At 30.7% G+C, this 25,116-nt stretch overlaps 1 protein-coding gene across 3 annotated transcripts; it reads right to left on the minus strand.

The window, feature by feature from the left end:
- Positions 1-5,659: 5,659 nt before the first annotated feature.
- LOC124920813 lies at positions 5,660-9,633 on the minus strand. Of its 3 annotated transcripts, XM_047461376.1 has the most exons (13): positions 9,478-9,633; positions 8,829-9,006; positions 8,683-8,745; positions 8,478-8,586; positions 8,188-8,292; positions 8,026-8,102; positions 7,769-7,883; positions 7,529-7,601; positions 7,249-7,440; positions 6,994-7,114; positions 6,511-6,732; positions 6,363-6,422; positions 5,660-5,892 (listed from the first exon to the last, which is right to left on the minus strand). In XM_047461376.1, the coding sequence occupies exons 1-12, from the start codon at positions 9,558-9,560 to the stop codon at positions 6,375-6,377; spliced, it is 1,386 nt and encodes a 461-aa protein (XP_047317332.1). In that variant the 5' UTR covers positions 9,561-9,633; the 3' UTR covers positions 5,660-5,892; positions 6,363-6,374. The 3 variants fall into 3 exon arrangements, with proteins under 3 accessions (XP_047317332.1, XP_047317331.1, XP_047317333.1); XM_047461375.1 differs by lacking the exon at positions 5,660-5,892 and having other exon boundaries at positions 6,226-6,422; XM_047461377.1 differs by lacking the exon at positions 5,660-5,892 and having other exon boundaries at positions 6,226-6,422; positions 7,249-7,436; positions 7,528-7,601.
- Between the last annotated feature and the right edge of the window lie 15,483 nt (positions 9,634-25,116).

The raw sequence follows: 25,116 nt of genomic DNA on the forward strand, positions 1-25,116 counted from the left end.
TTCTAAATACAAGATTGATAGAACTCTAGTAACAAATATATTAGGTCAAAATAGTTAATTACATGTACACAAGTTGTAGACTCATGACCTAAAGATTAAGCTCACATGTTATTTGATTGAAATTATGAAAAATTAAGTTATTTGTTGAAAAGACTTAAGAGTTTTAATATATGATGAAAAATGTATTTTTGAAAAAAATAATAATTAATAATTGGCTGATAATATGACAGTATATTTGAATTATTTAAATTATATTCAAGAGGTGTTAGTATTTTTTTTTATGACTTTTATTATTTCAATTATAAATTTTAAAATTGATTAGAATGAAGCTATTATAATTTATTGTAAGCTTTTGGAGATTCAAAGCTCGAGGATTAAAATATTTGATAAGAATTGTGTCAGTTTGTGGTGAGAGTTTTTTTGTCTGTCAAATTCTATATTCCTTCAGCTTATAAAAATACATTAGGACTTGTTTGATTGGAAATTAAGGTCAACATTAGCTGCAATAAAATAATAATGTTTTAAGCTATAAGAAGTCAAATGTTCTCGAAACAGTAAAACGAGTTGAAACTGGAATCAAACTAAACCATGATCCATTAACAGTTTCAATTCCGGTATATACTAATTTTTGTTTTATGCACTATATGCATACAGTGGATAGAAAGTTTTAATATAGAAAAAATAGTATTAATATATTATATATTTTGATATAGTGAAATTTCGGTATAATATAAATAACATATTGAAAATTGACGATTATATCAAAATTCGTTCATAAAAAAACATATTTAAACTCTATAGTCTATTTTTAAAATATATATATATATATATATATAATATTATAGTTTAATAATATTTTAATTTTAAAAAAGTATATTTTATAATTGAATTAACTAGATTTAGAGAGGAAAATAAATTTGTTAAAGTCAGAAAGATATACTAGATATCCCAACAAAAATATACTAGATATTGAGAGTTTATTAAAATCGTGATTACCGTATGTAAAATTTATATCGGCAAGATGAATCTAATTTTTAAAATAAAAATTAAATGTTTAGGTATTTATAATTGTATTACTCATTATTTATTTATAAATATATATATTTTTTTTAATTTATAAATATTATTTTAGTACTTTATTATATACCGATATACTAAAATTTTAAAAATTTTATTTATTTATTGTACGGATAATTTCAGTATTAATATCTTACCTTACTATTTTTTAATATTCCAAGAAAATTAATATTTTCATTATTTTATTAAAATATTGATAATTTTTTCTAACCCTAGTTTCAAAATTATTGATAATTTTAGAATAATTAATCAAGACTGAAACTCTTACATTAAACAAGAACTAAGGTAGGGTTAGTCCAATAAGTATGATTTTATATAAAGTTGTTATAATTGTTTTACCTATATATAAATAAAATTAAATATTTTTTTTTGTCATTTATTTTGTGATGTGTAATAATTATTTTGTTGCATCCTTAGTCTATTTTTAATTTTTCTCTTTCGAATAATTTATAACCAATTAATTTAAACAATATTTGTTTTTGGATGGATTTTAATCATTTTATTTTGCAATTAAAAAAATGGATTAATAAAATTTGTTATACCTTTTAAAAAAATAAAGAAAATCAAACATATTTGAGATTTTAGGGAATAAATAAAAAATAATTAATGAAATTAAACAAACACAACATTAACAAGTTAAATAAAAATTATTGAAAAAAACTAAATGAATTGAAATTTCTATAACATAACATGGATAAAAAAACTTAAAAAGTATTATTTATATATTCAAAGAAAAAAAAAGACTATTTTATTAGACTTTCTTTATAGCCCATTGAGGGAGTTGTAAAATGTCAAGTAGACGTCTGCATTTTTCCTATGTGCATATTGTAGTCCACTAAGTTTCTATTTGACTACACATATACTCCCAACTGGCAATTTGTTATTATATATCACTTTCTAGAAAACTAAATCTATTTTTTATTCTTTTATATTTTATCAATTTATCAAAAAGAAAATCATTTTCAAACCACCAATCTAGGGTTGTTTATCAAAAGAAATACCATGAAAAGGAAAGTATAACCAAACCTACATTTTATTGAAAAAAAGTCGAGTTGGTGTCCTTGAACTCTCCCGATTTTCTTGTTATCTCACAAGGAGGACAAAAGAGTAATATTTTTAAAATAAAAAATAAATAAAAAATTATTATCATTTTGCTCCTCTTTAAGAGGGAACAAGGAAGATTTCCGTAATAGAGGACCATAAAGACATATATTTATATTTTCTGATGACCTATTTTTTTTGGAATATTCACACAAAATCTTACTCTCATAATTTTCATTTAAATTTGAACTTACTTGTGAAAATATAATTGGAAATTTTTTAAATTCCTAAGTAAAATAATTTAATTAAAAAAATTATTGTTTAAGAAATAGAAGATATAAAAGTGACTAACTTGGTACTATTACTTCACAAAAAAATATTTGTAAATCTTTATGCCAAGACTTCTTTGTATTGCCTTATATAAAATTATTTTAAGTTTGAAATTACATTTTGTATTTTGTTTATTTAAATTAAGTAAGTGGATGATAAGAAATTATGTATATTATATTTTAATTTCTTTTGAATAATGTGAAACTTCTTTTCATTACAAATTTGACTACATGACTAAGAGATAAAATATGTAATGGATACTCCCTGGCTCTAGCATATAAAACCAAATATTATATTATGAAAGAATTTTATTCAATTAGTGTTATTAGGTAAAAAGAAGAAGAATTTGTAACATAAACATATTCTTAAATACAAGAAAAAAAATTAATTTCAATTTATGGTCAGCTATGAGAACAAATTAAATATGATGAGTAGTCAATTAAATGTTTGGAAAAAAAAAAAAAAGTTAAGCTTTCTGCCTTTATAAAGTGATATTCCGATTGCTTACATACAGCTTTAATTTCTTTTCTTTTTTTTCCTAAATGGCATACAATTTATTTATCATTTAACAACTTGTAGAAAAAAAAGACATTATTTTGCCAAGTTTAGTTATAAAAGTTGCAAAAGTGATAGTTTGAAAATTTTCAAACCGTTGAAAAAGCAGTTCATACAATAAAAAGACAGCTAAAGGTATGTTAGTTCAATTTTTGAATAAATTTAAATTTGACTTATACTTCGTCTAGGTCGGTTATACTCTATTAAGATTTATGTCATTGTTTTAAGAAAAAAATCTTTAAAGCCCAATACTTGAATGATATTATATTAATCGGTATTAGATTTATTTGATAATTGTTTACACACTTCATAATTCATATTTGATGTTTTAAAACAATTAATAAAAAAAAATAAAGTGCAAAATACTATATAACAACAATTTCAAACATTTTTTTTATTAAATAAAGACATAAAACTCAAATTTATTTCTATATTATATAACAATAATTAATATATTTCAAATGTAAATAAAATTTATTTGATTATTTGAGAGAATTCTATTACTGAATTCTAATAAGGTCAATTTTGATTACTATATATCACGAGGATAGTCGAATTAGATGGTATGATTCGAATCGATTGGAAAGATCGCACTAATTTGTATTATTTTTTTTACCAATTGTGTAAAGTAAATCAACTAAAATGAATATTGATATTTATTTTAGTATATATTTTATTTAAGATTTTTTAAAATAATTTTATGAATAAATTGAATAGGTTGTAATAAAAGCCAACATTTAATTTGTCCCTTTTCATAAATTTCCATAAAATAGACTAGTAAAAAGCTATAATAGTCAGAAAAAAGAAGGTGAGAATTGACATGCCTCATACCAAACATTTTCACTTTAATTGAAATATAATTAAAAGTTTCGATTTATAGAGTTGTTGAGAAAATATTTATTTTTAAATAGTTACACTTTTTAAACCTAGGTATTAAGAAGAAAGTAGATATGTAATATGGTACTTACTACTTAAGGCCAAAATAATCTCATTTTTATCATCAATAAAATTATTAATCAAAATACTAATTTCTTTTACTTTAATTTTTAATCTCTTTACTTTTCCTTTCCACTTATTTTCTCTTTTGTTTCCTTGTATTTTTTTATCATATCCTTTACTAAGTCTTCAACTACTATATTCATTATAATAATTGAGGATTTAGTATCAAAATAACATTATTCAATTAAAATAATTGTTTGAGAATAAATAAGTTTAAGAAAGGATGCACCCCTCCCAAAATATGCCTATGTTGCATCATGTTAATTACTATATCTTGTCTTCTCATATATATATATATAAACATTAATATATATTTTTTATATTAAAAATATTTTAATTTAAAGAAGATCGCGTACTCATGTTAACTTTTTCGAAAATTAACTCTGGTCAAAAAAATATATATAACTCGACACAAAAGTTATAACTACAAACACAAAGTGTTTTTCGAGCAAAATAATTCATCTTTTTCTTTTAGTTGGGCACAATATTTGAGTTTGAGCTTATGAGTTGAAATATGATATTATTGATTAAATTTGAGTTGGTGAGATGTTAAACTCAGTTGAATATAATCAAAATTTTGGTAATATTATTGAAGACTATATAATATTATTTATAAAGAAAAAGTATTTCAACATCATTCTTAGAAAAATATTATAGGTAGGAATCTAACCATGTATGTTGGTTGTACTCTAGCTAGCAGTCTAAGTGATAATATTGTAATGAATAGAATTAGAGACTAGTATATATATATATATATTATTATGTAAAGTAAAAAATAAGTATTTTCACAAATTGATAGAAATATAATAAATAATCCAACCATGTTATAATCATATATATTTAATCATGTGGTGATTAATTAAATTATCCCAAGGCATGCAGAGATTAAAGTCAAAATTAGTGCCCCACCACTAATATATGCCATTTTCTCAAAATCTTCAAATGCCATCTGTATTATTATATTATTATTATTTTTTAACCTAACAAAAATAGGGTCAAGATAATCATTACTCATAATCATGAGTAATTAAACCCCTTCTTACAAGTCTATAATCCTTTATTTTATTTTTTTTACATGTCATTAAATTTTTATTCATTTTTAACGTAGGAAACTAGTGTAAACAAAATGAGATGGATGCATTTACTATTTATTTTAGCCATTCTACTTCGAGAATTTGTTTAAAAAAATTTCATGAAACATCGTTATATATTCTAAAAAAATAAAAAATTATATTAATAATTTTTTAATATTATATATATTGTAATATATTAAAAATTTATATTATTATAAATATATTAGTGACATTATATATTTAATTATGTTTATTAGTGTTCATAGCGAAATTGAAACGGAAACATAAATATTGTCCTCAATTCTCACCCCATCCCTGATTAACTACCGATCAAATAGAGAAAACTGTCCCTAACGAAACAACTCAGATCGAAAACCATGGAGCAGATTATAATTGTAACCTTCACTTTAACCTAAAGTGTTTTAAGTTAAAATAAAATTAGTGTCTTTTAATATCTTAGGAGCCACAAGATTATATAAGCAACTTTTACACAAATATATATTTTTTTTTATATTTGACTTATAATGTCGTTACCACCGAAATTTTTATCACATTCAAATATGTCATTTTCTCAAACCTTGTATATATAAAAAGAAGAAGAGGTGATGAAAAATGTCTGGAGTGGAGGAAACCAAAAGAAGAAAAAAATGATGGCTTTCAACAACAACTGCAAAAAAACTTCCTTTTCTTTTCTTTGCCGTGTGGATCCCATTGCCCTCCTTCAATAGTCCTTAGTTCATACATACCCTTTGAGAAAAAGAGAATATTTCAGGAAGGTCTTCCTTTTAGGTGGTTCGTCATTTCAAGATCCCACCTTGCATCATCAAAATCTCTATCAACTTTCTTTATTAATTAATAAACAATTCTCCACTACTTTTTCCAATTTGGAACTATCGTTACTATTATTATTATTAAGGACAAATCGATCGAAAACATGAAATTACAGGTCACTTGTCATGAGTTAATAATCATTCGAGAACATGGGCAAAGGGTTCAAACAATGCCCATCAAGAGTATCTACTCAATTCTACCACTGAATATACTTATAAACTTTCTCTTTCTCTTGGGGTTAAAGGGTAATTTCACGTTTCGGTGAGATATTTATATTTATATTTAAATTCAAAATTTATCTTATACATTAATAAGAGGAGTTGTAATTGATCAAACAAATATTGTCATACATAAGCCAAAAAATCTTGCATAAGAGACTAAACATTTCATGTTCAATTTCTACTGAGTACGCCTTAAGTTGAAGTGCTAAAAACAAAGCGTGCAAACCTTATTTGCATTTGGGTGAAGTCATTTGATGGTGTAATCTTGCAGAAGATATGAAGCTTTGCTTCGAACCTGGGAGACCAAAAACAAAGATGGAATAAATTAGTGGATCATGAATAATAATAATAATGTAGTTTCTAAGTTAAAGAAGAAGAAGCACCTTTGATGAATAAGGTCTTATATCGGACACAGTTATTTGACAGGAGCAGTTTCGGAGAAAAATATTCCACAATTTGCTCATTGCCGGCATCTCCAGCAATGGATTACACAAAAGCCAGTTCTCTGCAAGACTCAAGCGAATGTACACTTTAAACAGGTCACTGTTTTCATCTTTCATACTAATTGACCCAAGTACTCTCAGCATTCCTTCTGAATTACTAGTCTGCACCCAAAAAAAAGATCCATTGAAAATTTTGTCTTGCAAAACTTAATGGATATCAAACGCGGCTCATTGAAAACACTTTGTTTGTCAAAGTATCTCATCTGGATGTGAATGATCTAGATGATTTGAAACCAGAATTTAGTTAGACACACAGATTCAAAAATTTATTCACAAAGTGTTTCCAAATGGGCACAAAACAAAGAAACATGAAGAAGGCATTACATGAATCGGATTACAAAGTTAAGGGAAATATGAACTAACCTTGTTATCAAACGAAGCTTGGAGCATGTGAAAGGCTACTGTCCTGCGAAGGTGCTTGCTACGTACATTAACAGCAGGAATGATCTCCACAATCTTTAAGCAGTTCATATCTTTAGGTATACTGCACCGATGTTGATGAAATTTTACTCAATCCATCAATCAAAACTTAATTGAACAAAAATATAGTTTATTCTTCAAAAACTTGCAAAGTGGATTTATGAGCATACAAGAAAAAGAACAGGTAGTCACTGTAACCTGTAAGCTAGGGAATGTGCAATTTTCTCACAGCTAATGTTCCATTCACCGTCTGTAAAGAAACTAACTGCTGAAAGCAAACATTCAGATAAAATGACAGACAACCCCATAAAATGCCTATCCAAGAAAAGATAGCCAACATCAACCAGCAATTCTTCTGCTTCTGAATTGGAGAAGAATTGATATTTTCCCCTGCAAAAATGACTATGTTTCAGTTAAAATGGAACAAACATGTGATGCTTTCGTAATCCTTGAAGGATGTGCATCCTCTAAAACATACCTCACTCGAAAACAAGAAGCAACATATTTGATCCAGGTTCTGATATTTTGAGGCGGTTGTCCATAGTAAGAACCTAATGAGTAAGGTTGAGTAGTAACACAAATATCCTTTGGTTAAATAAAACATATTTCGAGAACATTAGAGCAACCTATAAATAGCCAAAAAAAAGTTTACTTCTGGAATAAAGACAGCCCCAAATTGCAAGGTTGATGAAAATCTCTATAAGATAAAAGGAAATACCTTCATCTGTTGTCACTACTTCCGATGATGTATTATCTTGTGAATCCAGCTTAAACCCGTATACTTCAAGTGCAGTTTTTATATCGGAGAAGCAGGGTAACCAGTCAATCTTAACCTGAAGCACATCAATCTGGGTTATCCCGGTGAATAAAACTACATGCTAACAAAATATGATAACTAGGAAGAAAAACAAAAATATTCACACTAACAAAATATAATATGCATGGATGCCTTGCAAAATAAAACATATATATAACCTTTTCCCCAGATGCGAGAATCTCACACCAGAAGTCACATGCAGACGTGCTCAACACTTGATCTGATGAGTACATCACTGATGAAACAGATAGATGCATGAGGTGAGGTGAAACATCATAATTACACACAAATAGATAACCCTTTTTAGTATCTGTAGTTACCTTTGCCAAAAGTCCACAAGGCAATTGGCCTCTCAACATGACCATAATTAAGAACCAATTTTATCAGCCATCCATTGATCAATAGCTGTTCAAAAAAAGCATCTCCTGCAGTAATAAGAACTGTAAAACATCATTTTCAATAATCAACTACTCCTAGTTGGGACGGCTTTCAGATTAAGGCATTCTTCTGAATATTGCAAGGTTAGAATAGTGAGTAAGACAGTCTAGAATAAAAGTGTTTTATGTGACAGTGATACACATCATACTGAGAAATATAAATGAAATTCAACCTTTCGTAATGTCAAGTTCAACAATCAAGTTTAACTTGTTCGACATAAATGACTGGAAAAAGCCACAGCTTTCAAGCTCATAAGACTCAGTTGTTGGTGGAGGAGACTTCTGAAAATTATAAAGAATTTGATTCTTAACATATTTCATTACAAATATTCTTGAAATTTTACTTATCTATAAGTTTAATCAGCTCATAAGAACAACCTGATTCCTGAACATATGTAGTCCCCACTTGTGGATTTCATCATCACCGCTTATTTGTCCAATCTGTAAAAGGAAATCACAGCATTTTGAGTAAAAAAACAAGAAAAAATCTACCTCCAAATGCGATTTTAAGACCAAGCAATTGCCTCTTTTTGGCATCTATCTACACATTCAGTCAACAAAACGACTCTGTTGTCCTCCTCCTCATCATCTGAAGTGCATCTTTTCATTTCACGCTTAGCCTTCTTTAATCTTTTATTTTTCAGAGTCTCTTTCTCCTTCATGTGATCATTTAAAAGATCATCCAAGTTAATGAGTTGTTTCCTGGGAGGCAGATTACAAGTATCATATGAGTTCAAATATGACAGAACAAATGAAGTGTCTTCTCTGGAAAATACGAAAAGTTTGGAGCTCATGCTAACAGCCTAAACTCTTAAAAAAAATATGAAAGGTAATTTCTTGAGTCCTTCAATGTACAAGGAGAAAACAGAAAGTGTTACTATTACACCACTCTAAACCCAACTAATATCTTGAACATTTGCAATAAAGAAACTAGACCCACAATCTGGAAATGTATATAACAAATAAACAAATAGAGGTTCAATTTCAATTCATCCCCAATTAGTTTAGACTTGATACGTCTGTGGAACGATAATCGAATGTATTTAAAATTGAGTATTATTAACAGAACGAAACCTAGGTACTACACCTTCGCGGCACCGACAGCAAGGAAGAGATAAATAAAGCGGTAAATGATGATTAAGATTTCAGAATTGATGGAAATCAAGGGCATACCTCTTTTTAACGGGAGGAAGAGACCGGAGTTGCAGGTCTTCGGCCTCGAAATCGAGAGGTTCATCCATATCCTCCATTGTCATCTTCGGTTTCTTCCACAAACACAATCTCTGGGCGGCAAAATATGGAAACTCAGTAAGAATTTGAAAGATTGTGTAGTTTATTATACAGCGGCCATTGATGACGGTCCGAGAGAGTATGGTCACCGGTTTTTCTTTTCTCTTATTTTGTTTGAAAACATTACCGGTTCAACATTTCTCCTTTTATTCTTTCAAAATAAATTAATAAATACATTTAAGATAATTATTTAAAAGACGTTTAATTTCAAAATTTTTGAATTGTCATGTCGAAAGTTGTGATTAATTTAGATACATATGTGAGAATAAATTAATACTTAGGTTGGGTTGACCCGTCCATAAATTTAAAACGATTAAAAATAAAATAAAAAATGTTATAAATATATTTGACTTACAACCAAATAAGTATAACATTTAAGAGCACTTGCACCAAAAGTGCTAAATTTTATACCTAAAATATTATTAAAAAATACATATATTTATTTTACAACATCTCAATTCAAAATACTCTACAACAACATTTCTATCTATATACCTATAACTTTAAAATATTTATTTTTTGCAAAATTAAAAAACAACTTGTAACTACACTTTAAAATTCAAACGACTATATTCCAACGCCTATATTTCAAATTCAAATACAGCGCATATATTTCAATTTCAAATTCTTCCAACACTTATATTTCATTGGCATATTCTATAAAAAAAAAATTAAGATTCAAATTTCAAATTCAAATTCCAACGGCTATTTTCCAGCGGTCATATTTCGAAATCCAACTATAAATAAAGTTTTTGTTCATTCATTCTTCACCACACTTTAAGCTTTATCCTACAATGAGTGACAACAATAATTTTTTGAAAGATTATTTGTACGGATGCGATGATGACGATGATATGATTCAAATTCTAGCCTTCAAACGTGAAAGAGAAAAACTCGAGGCACAAGGTGAAAACTCCCGACAATCACGGACATCTATTGATCGTGACACTTTGTAAGGGCATCAACGCTTATTCAATGATTATTTTGCTACACCGCCAGTTTTTCCAGATCAAATATTTCGTAGGAGATTCCGAATGAGACGTGAGTTATTCATGTAGATATCAACACAAGGTCCTCATTTGGTGAGAAGTTCTTGTTCTTTTTTTTTCCGGACGTATCTGCCTCCAACTCGATTGAAGTGTCCAAATTGTTTGTTTCAGATAGGTAAAAATCACCGCTCAACCCATCATTAGTTACTCCCGCCATACACATAATTCCAGAAATGTCGTTATTCATACCTATGTATCCTACAGACGTGATTAATCATTGATTTCCTAGAGAGATCGAAAACAATTTATCATTCAATCCTATAACAAACCAAGGAACTTGAGCAGATATAAAAAAAGGAAACGAACATAAATTTCAAAAGCAATATCCGCGATCTATGAAATAGACCCTAGAAAACAACACACAAAAGAGAGAGAGGAAGACGGGATACCTGGTTGGAAAGCTGGAAGAAGTCAAAATCTGTATCTTGAGCAAAACTAAGGAACTTTTCACTCCTGCTGATCACTATAGAGCATTAACGTTTTCTAGATCTCTCTATAGCTCAAACCTCTCTTATCGTTATCTCTTTTCATCTCTACAGCGAAAGTTTTGAAACTTACGTTTGGAGGAGAAAAGAACCTACAGTGTTGGAAAGAACCTATGCTTTCTCTGCTATGTGAAGAAAAAAAAGATGAGAGAGAATAATGTTCCCGCCAGTTTTGAGAAAAAAAGATGAGAGAGAATAATGTTGCCGCCAATTTTGAGTATAGAACATGAAAAGTGGTGTTCTATATATAGAACACTACTGTTCATTTGGGCTAAATTTTTTTAAGTATAGCCATCTGATGTATATCAAATTTGTTGTAATTTTCAGTTTTCTATTTCTATTTTAGATATAGAACACCTAATAGAACATCTACTATAAGTGCCCTAACAAAAGGCTTGTTTGAAGAAAGGTTTTTTTGGGTTTTACCTGAGTTTTATCCTAAAAACCCTTGTTTGGTAAAAACTAGTTTTTAAAATTTGAAGACTAATTTACCCTTTAACTTTAGAGGATATGGTGTATGCGAGAGAATGATGATTTAGAGATAGAGGATAAAATTATAGGGTAGTTTTGGTATTTAAATGATAAAATTATTTGATGTGATAGTTGATAAGATGTTTGAGTTTTGAAATAAAAACTGGATTTTATCCCAAAAACCATTTCATCAAACGAGCTCAAAGTGTGATTGAGTTGTGGTTTGTCGATGAATAATAAACCGGTAACAAATGAAAGTGGTTAAAAATTATAATCAAATATTTGATTGTTCAAAGTGAAAGCGTAAGATTATAAGATTAAAGGTTCAATGAGATAAAATATGTGAGAAAATGAATTATTTTACCGAATTAAATAAAATGTAGAATGAGAATGTTATATTTTTTATTTTAATATATTATTCGTGATTTATTAAAATTTTAAACATTGAATACATATTATTTTGTTTATATTTTTATCTTGTGTATCGCATGAAAATCATCCTTGTATATATAATAATGTTTAAAATTGGATTATCGGGTCTAGACACGTGGTTAATTTGAATATTAACGCAAGAGTAAATGAGTACGGCCCGTATGGGTCAAACCGTTGGTAAGTTTGAATAAGAAAACGGATAAAACTTTTTATATTCATTCTTTCATTTATCTCTCTAATTAATAAATTAAATGTATAATCAACCTTTACAATTTAATAAATTTTATACACTATTTTTTAAAATTATATATATATATATATATTATTTATTTTTTCATTTCTATCTTTAAATAATAAATGAAATATTAACAATTCAAAAATTAATCAATTTAATATAATGTTTAAATTTGAATTGTGACGTTGAGACACATGCTTAATTTGAATCTTAGCGTGAAAGTAAATGGATACAACTAATATGAGTTTGGGTCATATCGTGAATCTATTTAATTAGAAAACAGATAAGATTTTTTATATTTTATTTTTTATTTTTCTCTCAAATTAATAAATAATTATATTTGAAGAATTAGTGTTCATTATATATATATATATATGGACTGTACACCAATATTTTTAAGTTAAGAATAAAAAAATTAATTTAATTATATTAATAATATGTGTTCTTCTGTAATTTTTTTAATATATATATATATATATATATTAATAATTATATTTATATTAATTAATTTTATATTATTATATTATATATAGACTATTTTTTAAAATTATATATTATATATATATAATCATCTATTCAAAACATAATTTACATTATATTTAAATAAAAATAAATTATTATTTTTAATTATTTATCTACATTTATATTAGACGGTTAACTAATATTTTTTATATGAAAAGTAGTTAATATTTTCAAGAATTAATCAATTGTAAAAATAAAAAATTAATTTAATTATATTAATAATATGTGTATAGATTTTTTTAATAAATATATATATATATAATTATATTTGTATTAATTAATTTTATATTATTATATTATATATGGACTATTTTTTAAAATTATATATATATATATATATATATATATATATATATATTCAAAACATAATTTGTCATATATTTAAATAAAAAATAAACTATTATTTTTTTATTTTTTGCCTACCATTTATATTAGACGGGTAACTAATATTTTTTATACTGAAAAAGTAGTTAAAAATAAATTAATTTTTCTGATTATTTAACTACATTTTATATTTAACACAAAATGATAAATAATATTTTTTATTTTAAAAATATAGTTTTAACTTATTAATAAATAAAAATATAATGTTGTTTGTGAATTTTATAAAAAAAAATTAAAAAATCAAAATTTCTATATAAAAACATGCATATACAAAATTATAAATAAAACACATCAATTATAAACAATATAATGATTAAAGTGATCATCTTTCACACTTAAGACAAGAGTTTGAATCCTTGTAAATACAAATTTAAGTAAATTATATATATGGATAAGAGGCCCACACTCAAGACAAGAGTTCGAATCCTTGCAAATGCAAATTTAAGTAAATTATATGTGTGGATAAAAGGTTAGTAATAAATGAGAAGTGATTGATTTGACGCGAGATAAGAGTCTGGTAACATTGAATTGTGATGTTGATTGAGATTAATTGTTATTTTGTCTAGGAATAATAGATCAATAATAAAAGAACATGAGGTGATGATTGATAATATTTATTTGTTAAGGATAAGAAACTTGTGAAAGTGTGATTGAGATTTGTGGTTGGTTTACCGATGGATAAGAGGTCGGTAACAAAAGATCGTGAGGTCACGAGATTAGAGATCGATAAGAGATGCCGATAATATTTGTTTGCTAAGAGGATACGAGACTAGTGAAACAATGAAAGTGTGATTGAGATTTGTGGTTAGTTTGCCGATGGATAAGAGGTCGGTAACAAAGGATCGTGAGGTCACAAGATTAGAGGTTTATTAAAATTAGTGGTTGGATTACTGATAGATAAAAGACTAGTAACATTGAGATTGGGATGTAGTTTGCTAATGGATAAAATGTCGATTGAGATTTTGTGGTTGGTTTGCTAAGAGGGATAAGGGGCCAATAACATTGGTTTGCCAAGAATAAGAGACTTGTGAAATTGTGTGATTAAGATGTGGTTTATCGATGGATAAGAGGCGTGTGAAAGTGTTATCATGAGATCACAAGATTAGAGGTCTATTAAGATTGATTGTTGGATTTCCGTTAGATAAAAGACCGGTAACATTGGGATTGATATGTGGTTTACTAATGAATAAAAGGTTGAATGAGATTTTGTGGTTGGTTTTCTAAGTGGGATAAGAGGCCAATAACATTGGTTTATCAAAAGTAAGAGACTTGTGAGATTGTGTGATTGAGATGTGGTTTATGGAGGGATAAGAGGCTTGTGAAAGTGTGATTGAGTTTGGTGGTTGGTTCGTTGAGAGATAAGAGATATGAAAGTGTAATTAAGATTTGTGGTTGGTTTACCGAGAGATAAGAGGCCGGTAACATTGGTTTCTCAATGATAAGAGATTTGTTGTTGATTTGTCAAGGGATAAGATGAGAGATTAGTTAAGAGACTAAATGGAAAATAACAAATATTGGTGGTTAAATATATGAACACTAGTAGAAAAAATAATTTCTGTAATGAAATTCCGTAACGGTTGTATATAGTTGTTACAAATATATTTATATCGGTAACAGTAGTATAGTACCGTTACTTGTTAATATTTTTATCTCCAAAATCTGACCTGCTTAAAAACAATCTGTAAAAAACACAAGAAAGAAAAACACAAGAACACACAGATTTATAGTGGTTCACTCAAATTGAGCTACATCCACTTCAGCCACCACCAGATTTCACTATGAAGAAGAAGAAGGAATACAGAGTTTTTGCCTCACATTTTATCTCTCTAAAATTCTATCTTCACAATATAAACCCTTAATAATTACATATTTATAAGGTAAACATTCAAGTAATAAACTTAAATAACTTTGGTCAAGCCCAAGCCCAAAACCAAAAAAAACCCAATAAACTCTAATTAACAATGTAGAGTTTATTATAAGTGTAGGCTCCATAACTCAATAATCTCCCACTTGGAGACTAACTTCATCATCTCTCGATCGGTAGTGGCTTTCTATTCGGTGTCTTAACGAAGAAGACCAGCTGAAGTTGCACATAACTTCAGTTTCTCATTTGTCACAACTTTCGACAACATATCAGCTAGATTCTCACTCCCGGGAATCTTCTCAAGAGCTAATACTTCATCTTCTAAAGTTGCCATGATAAACATGATTCTTTGCCAAATGAATGACACTCTGACTGTCCCATTGCAACACATTTCCCTCGTAGCCTTGACCCAATTCTCGCAAAAAAGGTTGTAACCACATCATTTCCTTAGCAGCTTCTGTCACAACAACATACTCTGCCTCACAACTAGAAAGAGCAACAATCTTCGACAATTTTGAAACCCAACTGATTGCAGTTGCTCCCAGAGTATAAAAATACCATGTTGTGCTCTTCTTACTATCAACATCACCACCATTGTCAACATCAACATATCCTTCCAAACCCATATTAAACTTTCGAAAACATAAAGCGAGACCCGTACTTCCTCTTAAGTATCGTAGTATCCACTTTACTGCTTCCCAATGTTGTCTACCCGGATTGCTAATGAATCTGCTAACAACTCCCATTGCATGTGCTATGTCTGGTCTTGTGCAAACTATCACATACATAATACAACCAATGGCAGAGGCATACAGAACAGTTGCCATGTAATTTTTCTCCTCCTCTATTGAAGGCGACTGATCTTTAGATAGTCTGAAGTGACTAGCTAAGGGGGTAGTAACTGGTTTTGCATCATACAAGTTGAACCTGCTAAGAACTTTCTTCACATACTCTTCTTGTGAAAGCTTGAGAACTTCTTCATCTCTGAAAATTCTCATCCCAATGATTTGTTTAGCAGCACCCAAATCCTTCATTGCAAACTTTTCAGACAACTCTTTCTTTAGCTTGTTAATCTCATACAAGATTGCTCCAACAATCAACATGTCGTCAACGTAGAGAAGAAGAATAATGTACGATTTATCAAACCTCTTGATATAGCAGCAATGATCAACTTCACACCTCAAAAAATTGTTACTTTTCATGAAGTTATCGAGCTTCTTGTGCCATTGCCTTGGAGCCTGTTTCAAACCATACAGACTCTTCTGAAGCTTACACACAAGCTCATATTTTCCTTTAATTTCAAATCTTTCTGGTTGTCGCATATAAATCTCTTCATCTAAATCACCATGAAGAAAAGCAGTTTTGACATCCATTTGTTGAAGATGAATGTCTTCTTTCACAACCAAACTCAAAATAGTTCTGATTGTCATCAATTTAACTACTGGAGAGAAGATTTCATTGTAGTCAATACCTTCTTTCTGTTGAAATCCTTTCACAACCAACCTTGCCTTGTACCTCATGGTTTTATCATGTTCTTCTTTAATCCTGAAGATCCATTTGTTGTGAAGTGTTTTCTTTCCCTTTGGCAGCTCAGTGAGCTCCCAAGTCTGATTCAACGTCAAAAAGTCCATATCATCTTTCATCGCAGACTCCCACTTAACTATTTCATCAGATTTTATTGCTTCCTCAAAGCATTCAGGTTCACCTCTATCTGTCAACAAGATATAGTTTAGAGATGAAGATCACCTCTCAACTGGTTTTCGATTCCTTGACGATCTTCTCAATTGTATAACCGATGTTTGCTAATTTACCTCTGGGGCCACATTCTCAACAATTTCATCTTCAACAACACATTGATCTTCTTCGACAGTCGGTATATATTCAACTGAAAAATCTCTCAAATCGACTATACGAGTCTCTTTCAACTTGGAATCACCATCTGATGTCTTCCCAACACAATCTTTGTAGAGAACCTGTTCATTGAAGATAATATTTCTGTTAAGAATGATCTTCCGATTTTAATTATCCTAGAAACGATAACCAAACTCGATATCACCATAACCAATGAAAAACATTTATTAGACTTTGGATCAAGCTTGCTTCTATCACATTCAATAATATGAACATATGATAAACAATCAAACACTTTCAAATAAGAAAGGTTTACCTTTTTATTGCTCCAGGCTTCTTCAGGAATTATGAATTCAAGAGGAATAGAGGGTCTCCTATTTATCAAATAGGCATCAGTATTAATAACTTCTGCCCAGAAGGTTTTAGGCAGCCCTGCATGCAATCTCATGCTTCTATCATGCTCGTTCAATGTTCGATTCATTTATTCAGCTACTCCATTCTCTTGAGGCATTCGGAGAATAGTCGTCACCATACTGGTCCCATTCACAGCACAATACTCTTTGAAATATGAATTGATATATTCACCTCCGTTGTCGGATCTCAAACACTTAACTTTCTGATTTGTTTCATTTTCAACCAAACCCTTCCATTTCTTGAAAACAGAAAATACTTCAAACTTGTGCTTCATAAAATATACCCATACATTTCTTGTCGAATCATCTATAAATGTCACGTAGTATTGTGATCCGCCAATAGAAGAAACAAGTGCAGGTTCCCACACATTAGTGTGTACAAACTCTAGCCTTTCTTTCTTGAGCTCCTTCCCAATTTTTAAGAAACTCGCTCGTTTCTGTTTTCCAAGAATGCAGGTTTCACATAACTGATGTTCAACAGACTTCAGTTCTAGAATCTGTCCATTCTTCAAAAGAATTTTCATCCCTTTTTCGCTCATATGGCCCAACCTGCAATACCACAACTCACTGTTCTTCGAGTCATCAACTACAGCAACAACAGATTCTCTGCAAGTTGAATTCGTGTATAACGTTCCAGTTTTGTGACCTCGAGCAACAACTATTGCTCCTTTAGTCACCTTCCACGCACCATTTCCGCAATTGAAATTGTGACCTTCTTCATCAAGTTGTGTAACAGAGATCAAATTGCGCATTAAACCTGGAATGTGTCTCACCTTATTAATCTTCCAAATAAAACCATTTTCCATCTTCAATTTGATGTCCCCCATGCCAACAGTATCTAGTGGCTCACTATCTGCGAGATAAACTTTCCCACGGTTTCCAGCCACATAATTCTCCATTAATTCTTTGTGGGCAATGGTGTGGAAAGACGCTCCTGAGTCCAAAACCCATGAATCTATTAGGCTATCAACAGACATAAGTAACGCATCAGTGACAGATTCTGTAACAACATTGGCTGCATCATTTTTATCATCACCATTTTTCTTCGGTGCTTTACAGTTCCTCTTTAAATGACCCTGTTACCACAATTCCAGCACTCAAATGTCCGCCCAGACTTGGACTGACTCCTCCTGCTCCTTGACATAAATATGCTCTTACATCGGTTGAAATTTCTATCATTACCTCTTCCACTGTTTTCCACATTCAGAGCAGAACCTTTGAATGTTTCACCAGAATCAATTTTACGAACCTCTTCAACAAAAATACGATCTCTATTTTCAACAAATTTCAGTTTAGCATTTCCAACTAAATTACTAATTGCTGCCCTCATAGGTTCCCAACTATTTGGTAGAGATGCTAACAAAATCAGGGCACTAACTTCATCCCTAAAATCAATCTCAACAGATAACAATTGATTCACAATTGTATTGAATTCATTCAAATGAGTAGTGACAGAAGTACCATCAACCATTCTTAAGTAAAAAAGTCTTTTCATTAAGAGTATCTTGTTGTTAGCAGATGGTTTCTCATACATATCAGAAAGAGCTTTCATCAGACCCATGGTGGTCTTCTCCTTTGCTACATTGTGAGCAACTGTCTTGCTAGCGTCAATCAGACAACTCCCAAAACTTGTCTATCAAGAAGTTTCCATTCAGCTTCATCCATCTTCTCTAGTTTCTCACTCAAAGGATCATGAAGCTTCTTTCCATAAAGATAATCTTCAATCTGCATTCTCCAGAAGGCATAATCTGTCCCATCAAATCTTCCAATCCCATGTCCTATACTGTTCTCACTTTCCATCATTTCCAATGCTCAGATTTAGCTTAACTGCTCTGATACCAGTTGTTAGGATTTGTATCTCCCAAATCCGACATGCTTGAAAACAATCTGTAAAAAACACAAGAACACACAAATTTATAGTGGTTCACTCAAATTGAGCTACATCAACTTCAGCCACCACCAGATTTCACTATGAAGAAGAAGAATGAATGCAGAATTTTTGCCTCACACTTTATCTCTCTAAAATTCTGTCTTCACAATGTAAACCCTTAATAATTATATATTTATAGGGTAAACATTCAGGTAATAAACCTAAATAACTTTGGTCAGGCCCAAGCCCAAAACCCCCAAAAAAACTCAATAAGCTCTAATTAACAATGTAGAGTTTATTATAAGTGTAAGCTCCATAACTCAACATTACTTATATAAATATATTTGTAACGGCTATATAGTACCGTTACTGCTATTATGTATCAGTCATGACTCTTAGATAAAAGGCACCGTTACAGATATCTCATCTCTTCTTCGTTTTTTAATTAAGGTATCTGTAACGGTTCTATGAGCAATCCGTTACAAAAGCTTGGATATATATGTAATGACATTTAAGTATAATCGTTACAGATAACCCGTCTATCGAAATCGTTTTTTAATTAAGGTATTTGTAACGGTTCTATGCTTATGCCGTTACAAAAGCTTGGATATATCTGTAACGACATTTAGGTATAATCGTTATAGATAACCCGTTTGTCGAAATCGTTTTTTAATTAAGGTATTTGTAACGGTTCTATGAGTAAGCTATTACAAAAGCTTGGATATATCTGTAACGACATTTAGGTATAACCGTTCAGATAACCCGTCTGTCAAAATCGTTTTTTAATTAAGATATCTGTAACGGTTCTATGCTTATGCCGTTACTGAAACTTTATACTATCTGTAACGATAATCCTTAACACCGTTACAGATAGCCTATTTGTCGATTCGTTTTCTAGAAGTGTTATCTGTAACGGCTCACGATAGTGCCGTTACAGATAATCATACATAAAGTCCCATATTCGCTTTCTTTTTCCTTTCTTCTTTCCTTCTCTTCTCCCTCCGTCGTTACAGTGAGTTCTTCTTTCTTTTCTTTCTTTCTTGATCCATGTTCTTCCATCAGTTTCTTCAATCAGTTTCTTCACTCGTTTATTCTTTCTTTCTTTTACAGATTTTGCCGCTGTCGCAAGTTCTCCGCCGCTGCCGCCAGTTCTTCGTCGCTGCCGCCGGTTCTTCGCCGTCGCCCATTGAGGTCAGTAATAAGTTTCTTCCCCCTTACCGATTGAGAATACAATTTAAGCCAAATATTTGATTTCGCCGCCGCCGCCCCCTTCCTTCTTCCCCCTTAGCGATTGAGAATATTTTCCTTTTTGATAGGTTATATTTTTTCCTTTATAATTTAACATGGGTTCTTTCTTAATGCAATTAGAGAAGATGAAATAGCATATCAGATTGACAAAACTACCGAAATTTTATCAAGAGGCCTTCTTTGTGCAACACCTCATTGTGTCCAGGTACTTGTTCTTTTCATCTCTTTGATCGATGAGAATTGTTTGGATAGGTTACTTATAGCTAGGGTTACTATTGTTTGGATGAGAATTGTTTGGGTATGTTTCTCACTTTCTCTTTTAGATACATAACATGTAAAAAAAATCTGTAGGATTTGATTTGGAAAAAGTTGGTATATGTAGTATCATATCTGATGAAATAACATTGTAAATCTTTCCATAGTCTAATGTCACCTTTATCTACATTATTTATATGAATTGCCAGAGTAAGGATAAGCCATTTGATGTTGCATGTGACTTAGTTTGACAAACTTTTGTATAGGCTATTATGTTTGATAATTGTATTCAACACTTAATATGAATATAGGGTATTCAGTTTGACCATTTAATGCATTGAATAAAACTGTAAATTAACGGTTGGATGTTAAATGAATTCAGTTTTACTGAATTGTACCCAACATTAGTTTTTTTTCTAGATTTATGTTTCATAATACTTTATATTCATTTTCTTAACATGCTAATACTTTAATTTTCAGAATTTTTATTGTATTTTTATGTTTGAATATTACACTTATTATTGATTTTTTAGACATTTATGCATTATTTTCTTTTCATGATGATGGTATCCCATTTAATGTTATTCGTAAACATTTTACATGTTACATTTTGAGTTATGATTGATCATTTATGTTATTCTTAAATATTTTACATGCTATATTATAATGCCAATTTTTCAATTCAAGAGAGATTTATCTTTCTTTTTTTTGTAGGTTCTTCCGCTGCCGTCCGATTCTTCTTCTGTTCTTCTTCGATTCTTCTTCCATTCATCAGGTTAGTTCTTAAAGTAACTTCATAATATGTTAGATTATATGATGTTAAATTATATAATTATAGGTTAGATTGTGATAGATCATTGAATTGTATATTAGATAATTGGATTGTAGCTTAATTGGATTATTGAATTGTATGTTAGATATATATATGTTAGATCATTGGATTGTATTGGATTGTATGTTAGACATGTTAAGAGATTATATATATGTTTGATTATTTGTATGTTATATTTTTTGATTGTGTTTAAGATTCCAGTGGCCTGCATTTTTTTTATAATAGCTAGGTATATGAATGATTTAGGAAGGATATACTTTATTTGACATAGTAATATTTTGTCTAGTCCCAATGGAAGTTCCTGACAAAACATGGATGACTATATACTTCGTACTGATCCAAAATATATCGAGGGGGTTGACAAGTTCATAGAATTTTCTATAAAGTCCACGGGTAGATCTTCAATTGCATGTCCTTGTGTAAAATGTGCAAATCGAGTATATGAGAATAAAATTGTCCTTAGAACTCATCTAATTGTATTTGACATCAGACAAAACTATGGTTTTTGGTATTTTTACGGGGAAAAGAGAATTGAAAATGAGAGTGTAATTGTCGCTAGTGAGAGTGATGAAGAAGAATCAGATGATGAGCTTGTAGAAGAACCGATGAATGTACAACATAATAATGAGACTAATATCATTGACGAACCTGTTGACGTTTGTGAGGATCACCTAATGGAAGATATTATCGTTGATTTGTACCCTAATGATAATGATCATCATAGTGAAAATGACCATCCCGTTGATGATGCTAAGGAATTTTACAAATTGTTGAATGATTCGAAACTACCTTTGTACGAAGGTTCTCGTATTTCCAAAGCCTCGTCTCTTCTTAAACTTCTTCACATAAAAAATGTAGGTCAGTGGACAAACACATTATTTGATTTATTGTTGGGATTATTGAAGGATGAAATTCTATCAGTTCCTAATCAGTTGCCAAATTCGTATTATGAGTGCAAGAAATTCATTACAGACATGGGTCTATCGTACGAAAAAATTAATGCGTATAAGAATGATTGCATGTTTTTTTATAAACAACATAAGGATTTGCAGAATTGTAAAGTTTGTGGGCTGTCCAGATAGAATATCAATCAATCTAGTGGTGCAATTCGGAAAAAAGTGAATGGCAAGTTTATTCCCAATAAGGTGTTTTGGTATTTTCCATTAAAACCGAAGTTGCAAAGACTTTTTATGTGTTCCAAAACTGCTCCAATGATGACTTGGCATAAAAATAACAATTCTAAAGATGATGTGTTGAGGCATCCGGCTAATTCAATGACATGAAAGACCTTTGATAACTTGTATCCAGATTTTACAGTAGACCCTCGAAATGTGCGACTTTCTTTGGCAAGTGACATATTTCAACCCTTTACTAACGGGAAAACATCGTACAACATTTGGCCAGTAATTCTTTAGTGGAAGACGCGTGGTTCTCTTCAAATGTAAATGGTATGATGTTCTTCACAAAGATCGGGGCATTAAGGTTGACAAGTACGGTTATGTTAGTATCAATATAAATAGGACTCTACCAACTCAAATTAGTGACCCATTCATAATGGCAAGCCAAGCACAACAAGTGTTTTACTCTACGGATATGGCATCAAGGATTGGATGAAAAATTGTTACTCCAATAAATCCCCGTTATTCTAATTAAGGTTTAACTGTGTTTATTAAGGCATGGGTTCAAATCGCACATTTCTCTAATAAACATTACATTCTATATTTACAGCGATCATGGTACCTAAGAAGGGTAGGGGCTTTGTGCATCAGTTAGAGAACCTCGTTCAGAGGACCGAGGATTAGTCTGAGGACCCTTTAGCGTTACTCAACTCTATTGGTGACATTTATTTGGACGAGGATTTACAGAGTGATGATGATATGGCCGTTGATGGTGTACCAAATACTATAAATGATGATGAGACACAACTCCCGTTTGAGCATGACGTAGGTACTAGTGTTTGACTATGTATGTTCTTATGATCCATATATAAATTTGTGTTCATTTTTAGGATCTTCTTCGAGGAGGAGACAGAGTAAGAACAAAAATACTGCAGTTGGTAAGTTGTAGGCTGGAGAGAAGATGCCACTACAGTTCAATCAGATAGATGGTAAGCCCATGAGCGATAATAGGACTGCATGGTCGAGGCATATTGGGAGTGTCATTCGGGACTCGAATGCAGTACCGCACAGGACCCTACGTTGGACGGACCTGAGCTCCACACAGTTGGATCACATATGGCGGTCTATCACGGTAAGTTATTAGTTTTGATGTATTATTATTCACAATATATAATTGTATTTAAAGATTAAATTGTTCTTTTTTAGGATCATTTCAAGTCTACGGAGGGGAACATCGACACTTATCGCCGTCAAGAGCTACATCACCTAAAAAAACTTTGGGATAGGTGGAGATGTCAATGGAACACTTTGTACGTTAATCCCCGTGAATGTGACGAGGCAGCGATTCAGGCCAATCCCCCTAGATATTGCACTTAGTGATTGACATTATCTTCTAGAGCATCGCTTATTCACTCCAGAGTTCAGAGTAAGTTATTATTTTTTTAACGAACTCTTACTTTAATAATCTATTAAACAAAAAACTTTTCAAAATTGCAGAAAACAAGTATTTCAAATACGAATAATAAGGCGCATGTCGTGTACAAGAATCATGCGGGTAACATCTCTTTTTCACAAGTCGAGAGGCAACTGGTGCGTTTTCTCATTTCATATAAAGTTTCAAATGTTTTTTGGTTTTATTATAATGTGTATCATTGAATTTGTACAGGAGAGGACTACTGGACAATCGCCTAATTTCGCTGACCTATTTCTCCACACACATACTAAGAAACCAACTCCATAGGATCTAAATCCGGAGGTCCCCCCTATTGTTATTGAGAAAGTGGTAAGTGTGGTTTATTTATATGTTTAATTTGTGTTTGTTTATGTTTTGTACTAATCCAAAATTAATTGTGTTTGTAGTCTGTATTGCGCACTACTATAGAAGAAAACCCGAGTAAAAATGAACTACAGTTGACAGAGTACGCTTTCAGGTCTCAAGTACATGGTAGAGTTGTATGTATGGGGGCAGGTGTACGACCCACATTGTTTAGAGAAAATGCTTGGGGTTCTTCGAGCAGTCATCGCATAGACACTCAACAATTACGCGAGGACAACCTGGTTCTACAGGAAGAAATGCGCAAAATGCGAGAGGAACGTGAATTGGAGATGAAGAAGTTTCGAGAGGAGCGTGAAGTAGAGAAGATAGAGCTGCGAGAGGAGAATGAGGCTCAGAGACGACTGTCACGTGAAGAGGTTGAGGCTGAGAGACAAATGTCACGTAAAGTGATTGAGGCTAAGAGACAGCATTGCGAGGCTGAGAGACTGTGTTCTGAGGAAGCGAGAAAACGTTCTGAGGAAGAGAGACTACGTTCTGAGGCTGAGCGTGATCAAATGAGGGAAGAAATGGTTCAGATGAAGAATCAGATGGCAATGATGTTATCTATGTTTCCCGGTGGCCTTCCTCCCTATCCTCCACCTCCTACTTGATTATCATATTTGGGTGTTTTGAATTATGATATTTGAGTATTTTGAATTATGATATTTGAGTATTTT

This window comes from Impatiens glandulifera, chromosome 1 (genome assembly GCF_907164915.1).
Source record: "Impatiens glandulifera chromosome 1, dImpGla2.1, whole genome shotgun sequence".
Taxonomy (NCBI): domain Eukaryota; kingdom Viridiplantae; phylum Streptophyta; class Magnoliopsida; order Ericales; family Balsaminaceae; genus Impatiens; species Impatiens glandulifera.